This window comes from Pyxicephalus adspersus, chromosome 5 (genome assembly GCF_032062135.1).
Source record: "Pyxicephalus adspersus chromosome 5, UCB_Pads_2.0, whole genome shotgun sequence".
Taxonomy (NCBI): Eukaryota; Metazoa; Chordata; class Amphibia; order Anura; family Pyxicephalidae; genus Pyxicephalus; species Pyxicephalus adspersus.
The window spans coordinates 85,429,386-85,445,975 of record NC_092862.1 but is presented as its reverse complement, the minus strand read 5'-3'; the positions used below and the strand labels follow the sequence as shown (position 1 = coordinate 85,445,975).

Sequence of the window (16,590 nt, the reverse complement as noted above, 5' to 3'; positions counted from 1 at the left end):
GCTGGGCACCTGGGATTGGTAACCGGTGATAACTGCTGGGCACCTGGGATTGGTAACCGGTGATAAGTGCTGGGCACCTGGGATTGGTAATAGGCGGCGATAAGTGCTGGGCACCTGGGATTGGTAATAGGGGGTGATAAGTGCTGGGCACCTGGGATTGGTAACCGGTGATAAGTGCTTGGCACCTGGGATTGGTAGCAGGCGGTAAGTGCTGGGCTTTTCAGGCCTAGCAGTTTTTCAAGTAGCAGTGGTTCCTGGCGGGAGGAATGTAAGGGGTAAACGCAGCAAATGCAACCTTACTGCCAATGTGAATTCAGCCTAACTTCAGATGTCACCTCCTAGCGCTATAACTAGGTAACACAAAGAGCATCATGCATGTGATCGCAGATGGGGGTAGGACAGACAACAGACAGGGTAGGACAAAAACGTCCTGTGAAATTTATCCAACCGCAGTATGATCGCTGTGTGAGTAAAGTCTTGCTTGTCATGTTCTGCAGCCTAACAACTCATTCTCGCGTTCAATCCTTTAGATCCCCTAAATTGTTGGTTGTAATTACCTAAAATTTTTAGGGTACACAGGGGACTCTCATAGCTACTAATAACCAACATTTCTTTTTTTAATTTCAGGAATTTTAAAATATGGGGATCATGAGTTTAAAAACTTGTGGAAATTGAAAGATTTGGGTTGCTGTTTTGTAAGAAAGTGCACCTAGTAGCGCAAAATGGAAAATGCAAGTTAAGGACCCCCTGGGTCACTTACATAGTAAGAAGCATTGGGGTAGCCCCCCTAAATATTTTACCTACATTTCACCAAACTATAACTGTAATACTTTGCTGCCCTTTCTGTTTCTGTTCTTTGAATCCCAATTTATCTAGAATGGGGAGGTGGAGGAAACTGAAAATATAGATGCAAGTGGGGAACAGATGTATAAACCCCTAAAATTTCCTTAGCATGGCATCATTAGAACATAAAAACCTCTGGCCCATCAAACTGCCTGCTTTCCTACTTTGAACCCCAATTTCTCTAGAACAGAGGTGCAGATAAACAGAATCATAGGTGCAAGTGGGGGGCACTTGTGGCTAACACCCCCCAAATCTTTCATCTCCATGGCATCATTACATAAAATCTGCCCATCAAAACAGGCTGCCCTGTTACCCATGACTTACCCTACCAGTACCTAAACCCCTAATTCATTTTGATGGGCAGTTTTTTTATGTTCTAATGATGCCATTGTGATAAAACTTTAGGGGGTGTTAGACACAGATGTTCCCCACACATGTTCAGTTTCCTACACCTCCCCATTCCAGAGAAATTGGGTTTCCAGTGTTAGAAATGGGCAGTAATGTGTAACAGGGCAGTACGTTTGCCATAGTAAAGTGAGGCCTGGAGCAGGGAACGAAGTGAAAAATCAGTGGAAGGCCTGCATGACTGGGAAGGGATTGGAGCAGGCAGGGGAAGGGTTAAGAGTTAGCATAGAGAAGGGGGGGGGGGGAGTTGCTGCATTAGTATGCCGGGAGTGACGTGCAGGGGGGAAAGAGGAGTGAAAGGGAGTGTCTTTTTTCAGCGTGACAGAAGGAAAGAAGTTTTTCCCACCCGCCCGCCCTGTTTTAGATGTTTCGGTGAGGTCCTCGAGGGAAGGAGTTGTATTGGACGGTTTCAGTGGGGGTGAGGGTCTCATCTATGGTATGGGCCCCTCGGTAAGGTTGTTGTTGGGAATGTTAAATTGTTTTGTGGTAGGGCTGCGAGTGCTGCTGGTATCGTTCCCACGGCGGTGCAGACCCATTATGTGCAAGGGGTTACAATAGTGGGGCCTTCGAGGACCAGTAACCAGGGGGTGTGTTTTAGGGAAAGGATGTTTTATTAAGGTATTGGTTACAGTTATTTGTTATTATTTGTAAGTTGTTATTATTTCTTGATTATGTGTTTATATATTGTTTTTATGGGTATTTTATGGTTATTTATTAAGAGCGTTAAAATTTAGGTTATTTGTTATTAAACGGCCCAAAAGGGCCATTTAACCAAGTTGTTGTCTCAGTGTGTCTTTGGGGTAAAGGGGTGGGGGGAGGTGGGAGTGGGGCACGGCCTGCGGGAACTCAGCCCTATCACAGTCATGAATTTTTAGTGCGGGTGGGTTATCAAAAATTGTGCACCCACAATGTGGGGTTCAAAGAAGAGAAGCAGACGGGGTAACATAGTATGACAGTTAAAGATTTGTGAGAGATAAGTAAAACTTTAGGGGCCCTTCCCCAATGCTCCTTTCTATGTAAGTGGTCCCGGGGGTTCCCAATATGCATTTTTGATTTAGGACACCAAGGGACACTTGCTTTTAATACTGCAACCCCATGTTGTATTTTCACAAGATTTTACAATTCTGATCCCCACATCAAGAAATTTGAAAAAGCTGGGGTGCTGAAATTGTGAATGGTGCTAACTATAAGTGTTCCCTGTGCACCCTGAAAATACAAGTCATTGTGACATACAATTTAGGGGATATGAAGGCTTATACACAGAGAGCTGTAAGGCTGAGGAAGGTGTCATGCTGCATTTACACACACTACTCTGATGACGTCATTACACGCACCCACTTGGTTGAGACATTGTTTGCTTGATGTTACTTTTTTTTAAAACACTTGGCACAGCTATGGGGGGGGGGGGGGGCAGTCTGTGATCTCCTCATAGCTGTGCTATGCTCTGCTCACTCAGCCCGGCTCTAATCAACTATCAGCTCTTATCAGCGGAGAAAGGAGCGAGCAGAGCAGCCTCACCGTGTCCGTTCAGAGCTGCTGATAAGTGCCGGGCGAAATAATCACAGCAGGTGGGCGGTCCGCCCCCCAAAAAGGGGCTGGGGAGAACTATGAACTATGTAACTATATATGAGATACTCCTCAGAATGCCGAAAGCATCGCAATGAGACCATATGAGACCCACTCTTTTCTCCATCCCCGTCATTGCTTGCAACCGTTGCATCTCAATAATCTTAGAAAAACCCAGATGCCATGAAGCCAGAATACACGCTCTAGCTGCATTGACCAATTGTATCAAAATAGATTTGCAGTATGAAGACCTGCAAACTCAGCACGCTGTAAAAGGCATGCTCAAATGGTGCCTACATTTCTGCACAATACAATACACTTGACAGATGAATTTTAGGGCATTCCCAGAATATATGAAATACACCACTACAGCACCAAAATCTCTGAGAGGCCTCCCCAGAAAATCTTTGTCAGAACTCTTCACCACTGTGTAATTATCTTATACCCCAGCTCGTTAGGCAGTACAATTAGACGATCTATGAGCCAGGAGAAAAAGAGTAGAAATCTGATCCTGAGAAAATAGGGTAACAGCGATGTTAAAATGATCTGGGTGGCTGTAAAGAAATCAGTCACTATGCGTTAAGCTTCATTAATATCCCTTCAACATTCTATGTCTTAAATAGTCTTCTTCAGGGAGTAGGAGACCGCAACAAAGGGAGGGTGAAAGTGCAAATTGCGTTTGATGTGTATCTTTAACGTTTAATTTATTTTTTTTTCGGTACCTGCAGGACAAGAGTGCGAGGACCTCTTTTCTGGACCATACACTGATGAATTTAAAGGAAAGTATTCCAATATTATACATAAGGTAACAGGATGGGAGAAATTGAAAACCCATTTTGCTGGTATAATCAAGTGTTGGGAGTTACACTATTATACTCCCTTGTCATTATCTATTTAGAATAAAAAAATATGCTGAATTTAGACAAATTTTGAACTATGTTTTCTGGTTTTATGCAACATATCAGTCTTGCCAAGGTGATGGTTCTCATTTCACAGCAAAAAAAAAAAATCAGCACTTTCACACAATCTATTGAGTTTTGTGGTTCAATCTGGGCTCAATGCAACAGAAAGCCCTGATTTACATTACGGTAAGAAAAAACATTTATTTTGTCGCCTGCTGTGAAAACAAACATACAATGCAAAATGTTTAAAAATTTGCAAACACAAAATAATAGATTTCAACTCCTATCAATTTAAGCACCATTTACGTATATACAAATGTGAGCTGAATGCAATGGTCCTGTCTGCATCCAGTCTTCATTGTACAGTACAACAAAGACAGCCCTGTTACAGAAAATATAATACTTTTTCATTTTTTAAATTTGAGCTGGGCACAGTGGTCCCTGGAATTGACTGTGTTGAGTTAAAAACTACTACGGGTTTTACACAGCAGCATAGGATTTCCTTGTTTGTGAAATGGATTTGCAATATGTATAAAAAAGAGGCAAAGAGAAAGAGTTAAGACCAGAGGCATGGGGCCTAATTTATTAAAGCTCTCCAAGCCTGGAGAGGATACACTTTCATCAGTGAACCTGGGGGATCCAGCAAACCTGGAATGGACATTGTTAGCAAATGTTTTAAATCTTGGACCAGATTCATTCCAGGTTTGCTATATCACCCAGCTTCCCTGATGAAAGTCTCCACTCCATCCTTGGAGAGATTTAATAAATCAGGCCCATTGTTGGGGTTTTGAAAACCCTGTGAACAGCAAAGATAGATGCACACAGCATTTTACAAAAATGGCATGATCGCACTGCACTCACAGGGTGCAATTTTAGATAGGGCCTGGGCTAAATACATGTACACGGCACACATATACCATAATCCTTGTACCCACAAAATATGCTTGAATTGAAAAATACCACCCAGCACACAAGAGCACAACAGTTAGGACTATTCAATGTACAGAACAGTCTACCCAGTAAAGTGGCCATAAGTATGCATCATGGTCAGGAGAATGAAACATATAACAAAGGGTACATAGATTGGAGTTTGTAACATACGATATCAGAGGTAGGCAAACTCCGGCCTTTAGGCCAGATACGGCCTAGCCGGTAGTTTGTTCCAGCCTAACGACCCCTGGCTAATCTGGCCCAATCCTGGACTGCAACCAGCGGAGCCGGAACAAACTACCAGAGCCAGAACCACTTTACCACTTCCGCCAACGGGGTAAATAGGGAACATTCCCTCTCCTCTGTATGCATTGCGGAGAAGAGGGATTTCCCTTCAGGGGGCGTTCCTGGTAGGGGGCGGAACTATTAGACCTGGACTCGAGAGGGAGTCCGGCCTAGTGTGCTCCTGCTTACCCCTAGTTTTAAAACCAGTCCATGTAGACTCAGCCTTACCCCTGCAAACAGTATTATGTACTAAAACATTGTATGATCACTGAACTTCCAGCACACAAAAGATAGTGAAGTGTCTAGGTGTACTTAATGTATATCTCTCACACATCCCTAAACCGTTCAAAAACGATTGAAAAAAACTCAGATCTGAACAAGCCCCAACTTTCTCAGGTAAACATTTCCTAGAAAAAAAAATCCTTTATCACCAATCAAAAATTCATCAAGCAAAATCTCTCTCCCCTCCCCTTCAAGGAATAACCTTACTGGACCTAATATACAGAGTAACACCCAGTGCCTAGTGAAAGGAAGTCTTCCTAAATTCCCTTTTGGCTTTGGTTCATGACTAAGGAAAGAAGGAGCCGTGCAAGAATCAGACCTCCTTTCAGCACTGCATGACATCACTCACCAATCCTAGCTTCACATTCAATCCATTTCCATCATTGAGTCATCAGTAAATCTTCTAATCTATAGCTGTAAACACTGCATAAATGGTTGCGTGTGCAGAACAGATTACTTAAGGCATTACATCTGCATTGTACGCTCATAGCTGGTTCAGATTTGTTGAATTTACCAAGTGCAGAACCTAAGGTAGAGAGAGGTACATCAAAACCTTGAGCTGGGCATTACAGCAAATGTAACCCCAACACGGTTTAGTTTGCAAAAACACACTGTATAAAGTTTTTTCTTTTTAAATAGAAATTCTTTTGTATACTGCTTTTGTATAATGCTTGACTAAAGACTATCTGAAGTCTATGCAACAGGGTATGACCATAACCAAGTATAATAAAAAGCAGGAACAGAGGCTGTCATCCTTTACCAGAAAGTGTCTGAACAAGGACCTTCATAGCAGAATAACCAAGTATTATTTATTATCAATATTATACAATATTTATATAGTGCCAACATATTACGCAGCGCTTTACAAAGTCCATAGTCATGTCACTAACTGTCCCTCGAAGGGGTTCACAATCTAATGTCCATGCTTCAGTCATAGGTCTTTAATACAGACTAAGGGGTACGGGTCTATTTTTTGTATTGTGTGCAACTGGAGTACCCTGAGGAAACCCACACAAACACAGGGAGAACCTGCAAACTCCATGCAGATAGGGTCGAGATATGGCCAAAGATTGAACCTGGGACCCTGTGCTGTAAAGACCAGAGTGCTAAAGCTACGTACACACTTCCAATTATTATCGTTGGAAAACGAACGACGAACGATCCTGCACGATATCTACGAACGATCGTATAGCACCGATCCTGCACATAGAGATAACGACACGATCATTCGTAGATATTGTACACACAATAGATACGATCGTTTGAGCGATAGAGGAACTATGTGCACGACAGGAAAGTGAACGAACGTACACACGAACGATGTTCAACGATCGTCGTCCAATCCGATCCGCCGGTCCAGTCGTTCGTTTCCAACGACTTTCCTCGTTCGTCGGTGTCGTTGGTTACTTTTTTTACGAACGATTTTTGCCCAATCGATCGTTCGTTTTGAACGATAAAAATTGGAAGTGTGTACGCACCTTAACCCCCTAGCCACTGTGCTACACAATGCATCTCTTCCAGAAAGGAAAATAGTGGTGATAATACACAGATTACATGTGCACAGTAGAAGAGAAGACTGTATAACAGAGGACAGCATTTGAACAGCAGGAGTGAGCAATATATGCACAGGATCAGTGTAGAGATAGTGGCAGAAAGTCTTTGAACTTCATCTAAATTAAATGAGAGCACTAGCCCAATGAAGGTAAAAATCCAGAAAGTAAGTGCTCTCTTGGGCATGTGATTTCAGACTGTGTAACTACCAACTACTTTTGTGGCTTCTGTGTATGGCAGAGCATGAAGACCCAATAATATGAATTTACTCACTAAGAGTGTGAAGGTAAAATGGTTTCAAGATATCTCTAGTGTTCTTTTGTTTTTATACATTAATATAAGGTAGAAACCAATGCAAAGTTTCCACTTCTCAATAGAAGTACAGTGGTACCTTGGTATAAATCCTTAATCTTAATCCCACAAAAAAATCATATTGTTATTGGCATATTATACATTGATGGGGCTGTATAGAATAATTTAAACACTGCTTAATACTAAAGTACATAAATACAAAAGCAATTAGATGAAATAAATGAAAACTTAACCTCACTTTACCTTGCTAAGAAGAGTCGAGTGCCTATTAGGATGGTGCTGAGAAGGGAGGAGGAGGAGATGTTTTGTAATTCACAGAGAGTTATTGCACGGGTTTTTCACTGAATGGTAGCAACTGGCGTACTGACGCTCGTGGGCAGACGTGGCTTTGTCTGAAGAGAGGTAAATAAGGGTAGTGCGTGTAGTGGTGACGCACTTTGACCCATACAAGTTCTAGCAAAAAGGTTGTATACCAAGCAAGATTTTTCGTATCCAAACAGGACTTATACCAAGTTGGACTTATACCGAGGTACCACTGTATATACTTTTTATTGCCTCTTTGAGGATTTTGTTAGTTTGTTTTTATACAACAGGAATACAGGAAATGGTTGTAGAAAGGAAAGTACTGTATACATTGAGGCCATCTGACTACTGCCATGGGCACTAGAAGTGAGAGGTGCCCGTGTATGTGTGTCAGAATTGCCCATGTCGAGAGGAGAATGCAACTTTATGGTAAAGACGATACTAAGTATGATATAAAAGACACATTACTGAAGCTATGTTTGTAATATTACATATCATTAAATTATTATTTTTAAATGCAAGCTGTGTAAATGCTTTGGTATGACTTGATATCAACATCTTGCAATCTCCTACACAGCAGAGTTGGAAAGGGAAAAGTAAAGGAGCAGTAAAAGCCAATCAATTGTGCTGCAGTTCTCATGTACCAACAAAGAACATGTTGATAGGAGGAATGAGCAAAGTGACAAAAAAGATTAACTAATTAGTCTGCCTCCTCATGTTTCACTGTCCAGAAACAGGCTGGGGATGGACATAGATGCAATAGCATGGATTTCACAATATGCCCACTTTGTAAACCTTTGGGGATGATGGGACAAGCAGTTAAGGCTGGGTCTACATGGACCGTTTTAAAAACGCATGTAAAACGCTCCTACCACATTTATATGCGTTTTTAAGCTTGCCTTTAAAAAAAGCTAGAAAACGCCTATGCTGCGTTTTCCTGCGTTTTTACATTTTAAAGCACTTGAAATCATTGGACGCCTTTACCTGCGTTAGCCCATGCATTTTAATTTCCAAAACATCTAAAAATCATTTCTATAACGCTCATATACGTGTCCCAAGGAAACATCCTGGTGTAGATTAGCCCATTGGAAAGCATGGGAATTTCAAACATGGGGTTTTAAAGCCTCAAGTTAAACACCAGGGAAAACATCCGTGTAGACTAAGCCTTACTCAAGAAGATAACAGTGTTTTGGCTTACAGTTTATTTCACTGTGAAAAGGACACTGTAGTTTAAGATCAAGTTTTAGCAAGGTATTTTTTTTTTTAAACTTTCTAAAGACATTCTTATCCTGAAAAATAATGCAGCCACAACGGCAAAGGCTAATATTCCGTAACATTTTTTTTTTTTTGCATTTGAATTGAATTTATCTCTACTGTAGTGGATACAAAGCAGGTCTCCTGTAAATCTCACAATTACATGGAGCAAAATACTAATCATTTGTCTGAAAAACGGCTACCAAATATAGGAATGAATATAGTTTTAGTAAATACATTAGCATGGTAAAGTCATCATGATTACTAAACTACTCTAAACTCTTTAAAATTGTTTATTAAGTTACTTCCTGTGGACAAGGTAGAGCAGGTGCTGAAAGTAGGTGAAATGCCACACTACACATTTCTTTTATGTTTGGCATCTTCTACAAATAGAATATACCAACTATAATATTTTGATTATTATTCAAGCGTTTTCTTAAGCTTACCTGCAAAAATGAAATAGGAGTCGGAGGTTTCCTAGCCCCCCAAGGTACGCAAACCAACAGTCCCGTTAGAAAGGATCGAAATTGCTCTGTATCTCCCTCCTGCGAAATAGCTACTGTTTCTCCACTGTGCATCTGTAACATTTCCACATATTCAACTATCCCGTACACAGCGTTATACAAAGCGTGCAAAATATCCACAAACGGCAAAGACTTAGCTTCCTGTTCCATCCTTTGAGAACGAGTATTACAGGTTACCTCCGGTCAAGTCTCTTGAGTTATACTCAAGTCTAAGTCTAACAATGTAAACACAGTTAGCTTTAACCAGAATGTTCACGTGACTTCACTTACTATGAAAACAACGCCCTCTAGCGGTAAGGAGTGAGACCGATGCAAGGCACTGTACATGTAAATCGCCTGTATAATAAACACGTCAGGAAAAGTGCTACAAGAAAGTGCACTAATGTTAACCAATATTCTGCTCCACATTATCGAGTATACGCCAGTTATTAACTATTTCTCCACCAGTCAAGTACTTTTTTCACATTACATGTCTTTTTGTTTTACTATTGTACAGCTAGAGCATTTTATTACATCATCCTGGTAACAAAGGAAATCCTCAGCCAGTCTTGGGGAATATTTTAGTATGGAAGTGGGGTGAAAGGAGGAGATATCCCAGTCATGTAAATGTAACATGACTGAAATTAATCCAGTAAAAGTTGTATTGGTTTGAATTGAACTTGATCTCCAACAATTACACAGCTCAACACTTGCCAAGGGTTTTTCAATATATTTAGTGTATTTCAGGTCTGATAAAAGAATGAAAGACATCAGTTTCATTGAATTGGCTCCAGTTTTTTTGTTACAGGAATCGGAAAAGACGATTTTACCAACTTCAGTTTTCTTCTATCACATCAGTTTTTTTCTCTACTACTTATATTATTGCAATTACTGTAGCGTGGATTTTTATAGGCTATTCATTTACACGCAAGACAGTGTACAGCTCTGCGTAGTGAATAAGCAAAACATATTTTCCTACTTACACACATATTTCCTTTATCTCAGGTCATGTCTGGCTCTGCTGTTTCTCGTCGTATGTGCCTAAACAACCCTGATTCATTTTGTTATATATGTGGCAAGTTCCCCATTCCCAGTCAAAGGGCGAACATCAGCACATTTGTAGAGCAAGCCTATTTGGCATATTTCAAAGTTAAACTTGGTTATTAAGATAAGTCTTGGGCCCCTCATAAGGGGGGCAAACAGTGTGTCGAGGGTTTACGGATGTGGACAAAGGGAACACGTGATAAGATGCCATTTGGTATACCTATGGTTTGGTGAGAGCCAGGAGATCATTTCAGTGACTGTTACTTTTTTATAGTGAAAACTTCACGATATAACAAGAAATGTGTGCCATTAGAAAGAATGATTTTTTAGGGGAACAGTGACTTTTAATGCAAGCTCGCCAGTGTAAAGCTGCCGGAGATGCACGGCTCCGGCCGCGAGCTCATTCAGTTGCTAAATTGCACGACGGCTTACGATTTCGAATCACGAATACAAATGCGCAAGCGAGCTTCCGATTTTGCTTGATGAATCAGGGCCATAAAGTTGGGATTAATGAAGCAATTTGTTAGAGTTCTGAACAAGGACAGTGATTGCTTCAAATACATTTGTAGATTCTTCCAAATTAAAACCAGGAATTTTAGATGGACCCCAGATTCGGAAACTGATAAATGAATAAAATTTCACAAGTTACATGACTGATACTGAAGCTTCTACCTGGCAAAGCTATGTCATGGTTGTCAAGAACTTCTTGGGTAACCATAAAGCACAAAATTATGAAGAACTGGTACAAAACTTGCTCTTAAGCTTTAAAAATATGGGTGCTACTATGAGCATAAAAGGTACACCATCTCCATAGCTATTTGCAAAAATCTCTAAAAAACCTTGGAGATTTCAGTGAGGATCAAGGGGGGAGGTCCCATCAAGGGCAGATTGTATAGACACTCGATGGCAGACTACTGCTGGAGCCTTCAACATGATTGTCCTGATCATCACCATAAAAGGAAATCATACAAACTTAGTTTTTCCAATTACTTCTTTGTGATTAGTTTTATACTGAATATAGAATTGATTTGTAAGGAACTTACCTGTCAAGTGAGCCCGCAGCGTCCCTGGGGATCTCAGCCGCAGAGGGAGACTCCACTGCAGCAGGCAGCATGGCCGAGGCTGCTGCCCTGCTCGCAGCGTCTCTCCCTACTACTGTTCGGCCAGGCGGCATCCCCAGCATCTTTATGGACATGATTACAGAAAGTCCTGTTCTTAGCACTCCTGTGGAGGTGCAAAGTAGGGCACATCCCAGGGTGTTGTGGGAAGAGGTGCGCGCGCTACCACGCGTGCCTCTTTAATCCCCTGAGTGCGTGGCACTCGGCTGCTTTGCCGTGGGGCGGGACATAGTTAGTTTGAATTCCCTGCGGCCAATCGGCCTATATTAACCCATTTTGTCATTACCATAGCTACCTGGTCTGATATCTGATTCTGCCTGAACTCTGCCTGCCCTGACCTTGGATTGTTTGTGACCACTCTTGCCTGCTGCCTGCCCTGACCTCGGATTGTTCCTGACCTGCCTTTGCCTTACCCTCCTGTACCACGCTTATCGGACTGATCACTTGTGATTAACCCTTACCTTGTTTTGTGACTACCAATAAAACTTGACAAAAGGATTCTTGGATTTGGCTGTGGTCTGTGTGCCCAGGCCCATTACAGTATAGCGGGCCACCCACACACCACCCAGCCCTAATGGAGGAAATCCAGCGGGGCCTACAGGAGCTTGCATCAGGGACTCCCATCGGTCACCCCACGAAGGTTCGTGAGCGCCTCCTGGAAATGGCAGGTGAATTACGGTCGCTCCCAGGGTGAGAATCGGGTCCAAATATATCCAGCTCAGCGGTGCCAGTGGAATCCCAGATTATATTACCCGAGAAATTTTTAGGGAACAAAGAGGACTTCCCCAACTTCCGGGACTCCTGTCTTCTGTACTTCCAAATTCCCCCTATTGCCTCGGGGACAACACGGCAACATATTGGAGTGGTCATCTCCCTCCTAAAAGGTGAGCCGCAGAGATGGGCATTCAATTTGCCTCCAGATGATCCTGCATTCAGTTCTGTCAATGACTTCTTTGCTGTTATGGGGGGTGATTTATGCAGCAGAATTTCGGCGCTGGGCCACCAGTACCCTTTGGGGAGAGGCAGCTCTCCTCCATTGCTTCCGTCAAGGTCTCAGCGATCAAGTCAGCAGTCCATCTGTGTTGACCGGAGGATCCGGGAATGCCGTCTAGAAAAAGTCTTCCGTAGAACCAGGAGTCGTTCTCCTCCTCAGTTGAAACCTAGACCTCTGGTGAATACTTCCAACGACATACCACCTGTAAAGTTTCCATCCTCTATGCCTGACCTGGGGGAACCCATGGAGATTGGTTCATCCAAACTCGCCGAGCGCAATCGGCGTTTGCAAGGTGAACTTTGTCTTTACTGTGGCGATCCTGGTCACACGGCAAGGACATGCCTTCGCAAAGGACCTGAAAGGTTCCAGTGTATCGGGGGTGCAGAAGGGAGCCTCTCAGACCCGTTGGCCTGGTCTACTCGACGTATCCTGGTTCCAGCTACCATATCCTGGGATGGGAAGTCCTGCCAAGTTATGGCCATTCTTGACTCCGGGGCAGATGGTAACCTACTGGACCAAGATGTTGCCTCTGAACTGGGAATAGCAGTCGCCCCTCTTGGGCCTGAATTGTCCTTAGCCGCCATTGATGGTACCCCCCTTCAACAGGGTCCTACACCCTCTATTACCCCAGAAGTACGATTAACAGTGGGGGCCTCCCATAAGGAAGTGATCCCCCTTATTGTGATCAGAATGTTAAAACCCCCCCTGATTTTAGGTCTCCCTTTGTTGAAATCCCATAATCCTATCATTATTTGGGAATCGGGTCAAATCATTCAGTGGGGGACCAAATGTCAGGCTAGATGCCTGACTCCAGTAATGCCAGTACAGGCCCTTGAGATGTTAAAAAAAACTGCCCGAGCCTTACCAGGAGTTTGCTGATGTCTTCTGCCCCCGGTCAGCTGACAAACTCCCAACTTATCGTTCCTATGATTGCCCCATTGAGGTACTCCCGGGTACCGTGCCCCCCAGGGGTCATTTGTTCCATCTCACTCGGCCAGAGATAAAGGCCCAGAAAGAACACATCCAAGAAAACTTAGAGAAGGGCTTCATCCGGCCATCCTCTTCCCCTGCGGGTGCTGGCTTCTTTTTTGTGGAGAAGAAGGATGGCGGGTTAAGACCCTGTATTGATTACAGGGGCCTAAACAAGATTACTGTGAAGAATCGGTATCTTTCCCCTTATGAAGAATCGGTAATTTGTCCCTTATGGATGACCTGTTCTCTCAGATCAATGTGCCCGATTCTTCACCAAGCTAGACTTGAAGTTGGGCTTACAACCTTATCCGCATTAGGAAGGGTGATGAATAGAAGACTGCCTTTAACACCAGGGATGGGCATTTCGAATACTTAGTAATGCCCTTTGGTCTGTGTAATGCCCCGGCAGTCTTCCAGGAATTTGTGAATGATGTATTCCGAGAATTTCTGGGTAAATTTGTGATTGTGTATCTTGATGATATTTTGATTTATTCATCTGATCTTCTCCTCCACAGAGCACAAGTACGCCAGGTCCTCCAGATACTCAGAGAAAACTGCCTCTATGCCAAATTGGAGAAGTGCGCCTTCGAGGTACGTGAGGTTGCTTTCTTAGGGTATATTCTGTCAGATCACGGGTTGACCATAGATCCAACCAAGGTCTCAGCAGTTCTGGAATGGCCGCAACCCACTGACCTCAAGGGCCTTCAGCGCTTTTTAGGTTTCGCAAATTTTTATATGAAGGTCATACGAAACTTCTCGTCCATTGTCCATCCTCTGAGGAACCTCACTAGGAAGGAGGCGGATTCCTCAAGGTGGACTCCGGAAGCTTGCAAAGCCTTCAAAGCGCTGAAAAGGGCTTTCTGCAGTGCACCCATATTGGTGCATCCAGTACTCCCATTTAATATAGAAGTGGATGCTCCGGAGATTAGCGTGAGAGCAGTCCTGGCTTCTGGCAGTAAAATGGGCTTTTGAGGAGCTTCTGGCAGTAAAATGGGCTTTTGAGGAATGGAGGCATTGGCTGGAAAGGGCAGAACATCCCATAACGATCTATACTGACCATAAAAACCTGGAGTATATTAAAGGGGCTAAACGTCTCAACGCCCGGCAAGCCCGTTGGGCCCTGATTTTTACGAGGTTCAACTTCCAAATTACCTACAAGCCAGGTTCAAAAAATGTGAAGGCTGATGCCTTGTCCCATTGTTTCCCAGAGGCAGCTTCCCTTACGGATCCGTGCCCTAGCCCCATATTGTCCCCGCAATGTTTGGTGTCAGCCATACAGACTTCAGTGTTAATAGAGAATCTGATGAACCTCTTAGCCCCCCTACCAGACCGACTACCCCCCCTGCAAACCCTGAAGGGCGGCTGTATGTTCCCCTCCATCTTCGCCTGAAGGTTATAAAACAGCTGCATGATTCTAAAACTGCTGGCCACCCAGGAGTTAAAAAATCCCTAAATTTAGTAAAAAGACACGTTTGGTGGCCTCACATGTCGGTGGATGTCGAACCCTATGTTCGTGCATGCCCAGTTTGTGCTCGGAGTAAGGCCTCCCATAACGCTCCCTCTGGCACTCTGCTTCCTCTGCCCATTCCTGCTGCTCCATGGATCCACATATCCATGGACTTCATCACGGACCTTCCGGGGTCCTTAGGGTTTACGGTGATCTGGGTAGTGGTAGATCGCTTCAGTAAGCAAGCCCATTTCATACCGCTACCCATGTTACCCTCAGCCAAGGATCTGGCTGATTTATTTGTGTTTCATGTGTTCCGCCTGCATGGGGCTCCGGAGAACATTGTTTCAAACCATGGGGTTCAGTTTGTGTCTCGCTTCTGAAGGGACTTCTGTGACCAAATGGGCATCGAGCTTTCCTTTTCGTCAGGGTTCCACCCTGAGATGAATGGCCAGACCGAACGGATAATTGTTGGAACAATATCTCTGGAGCTTTGTATCTGGTTGCCAGGAGAGATGGGCTGACTATCCCCCCTTTGCAGGGGTGGCATATAACAACGCAGAGCACTCCTCCACCAGGATTTATGTGTGTCGGAGGTTAGAGTCCCAAAGTGTCCTCTCTGTCAGGTCCACCCTCTAATCTTCTCGTCCTTAATGATTGGGTAGAACGTTCCCGATCTTTTTGGAACCAGGTCCAAAGTAATCTTAGAGAGGCAGTAGCTCAGCAGAAGAGGTTTGCAGATCGCCATAGATCCCCTGAGCCCCAGTTCCAACCGGGTGATCAGGTTTGGGTGTCTACCCGCAATATTCCCCTCCGCCAACCCTCAGCCAAGCTAGGACCCAAATTTATCGGCCCGTTCCCGGATATCGGAAAAAATTAATAGAGTGATTTTTAGAGTCAAGCTTCCCAGTTCCTTGAGGGGAGTAGACACCTTCCATGTCTCTTTATTAAAGTCTGCTGCTGACTCTGCTCCCCTTTCAGATCCCCCTCCGCGAGTGGAGGTGCAGGGAGCACCCGAATATGAAGTGGAGAGGATCCTGGACTCTTGTAAGGTGTGTAACTCTCTGCAATATCTCATTGATTGGAAAGGTTTTGGACCAGAGGAGAGATGCTGGGTGCCAGCCCACCGCGTACATGCGGAAGAACTTGTCGGATTACCCGGTGAAATTCTGGTAGGGTTGTTCAGGTAGGGCTAATTCATTTTCTGTCAAAAGTTTGTGCAATGTGTAGTGGATAATAAGGGGTCTAAGCATTATCAAACCCGAGAGATAGTGGAAGAATTCAGGAAGTATTATTTGAGACTGTAAAATTTGAAGGATTCAGATTGTCTAAGGATGTAGAGTCTCTTGAGACCCTGCTCACTAGTGAAGAATTACAAGGGGCTATCGCTAACACTCCGGGGAAAACGCCAGGGCCCAATGGGTTTTCTTTGAAGTACTTTAAACAGCTTCAGGAGTGTCTATTACCCCATATGATGAAGGCTCTTAATGCAATAGTGGGGGGGAGAGTTTTTCCAATAGATTCTCTGAGGGCCCATATTACTGTCCTACCAAAGGAAGGAAAGGACCCATCCAGCTGTTCCAGTTACCGCCCCGTATCTCTGTTAAACCAAGATCTTAAGTTGCTTACGAAAGTTTTAGCAGTCCGGGTACAGAAGGTTGTTCAAAAATTGGTGCACTCTGACCAGGTGGGATTTGCCCCAATAAGAGAAGCCTGGGATAATACTATTAGGGTACTTACCGTATTTTTCGGACTATAAGACGCACTTTTTCTTCCCCAAAACTGGGGGGGAAAAGTGGGTGCGTCTTATACACCGAATACATGTTAAATATACCGGTAATTAAAAAAAATCATACTCACCCGATACCGCGATCCCGCG

General features: G+C 43.6%; 1 protein-coding gene across 20 annotated transcripts in view; it reads right to left on the bottom strand.

Annotated features, from left to right (window-relative positions):
• TERT (telomerase reverse transcriptase) overlaps positions 1-9,362 on the bottom strand; it is a 292,351-nt gene extending 282,989 nt beyond the window's left edge. For all 20 annotated transcript variants that reach the window (XR_011920876.1, XR_011920877.1, XR_011920878.1 and 17 more), the window contains exon 1: positions 9,080-9,362. Coding sequence is in view for 14 of the 20 variants with exons in the window: in XM_072411989.1 (XP_072268090.1) it covers positions 9,080-9,307 (228 nt within the window). In the remaining 6 variants the exon portion in view is untranslated. The remainder of the gene's footprint in view (positions 1-9,079) is intronic.
• Positions 9,363-16,590: the final 7,228 nt, after the last annotated feature.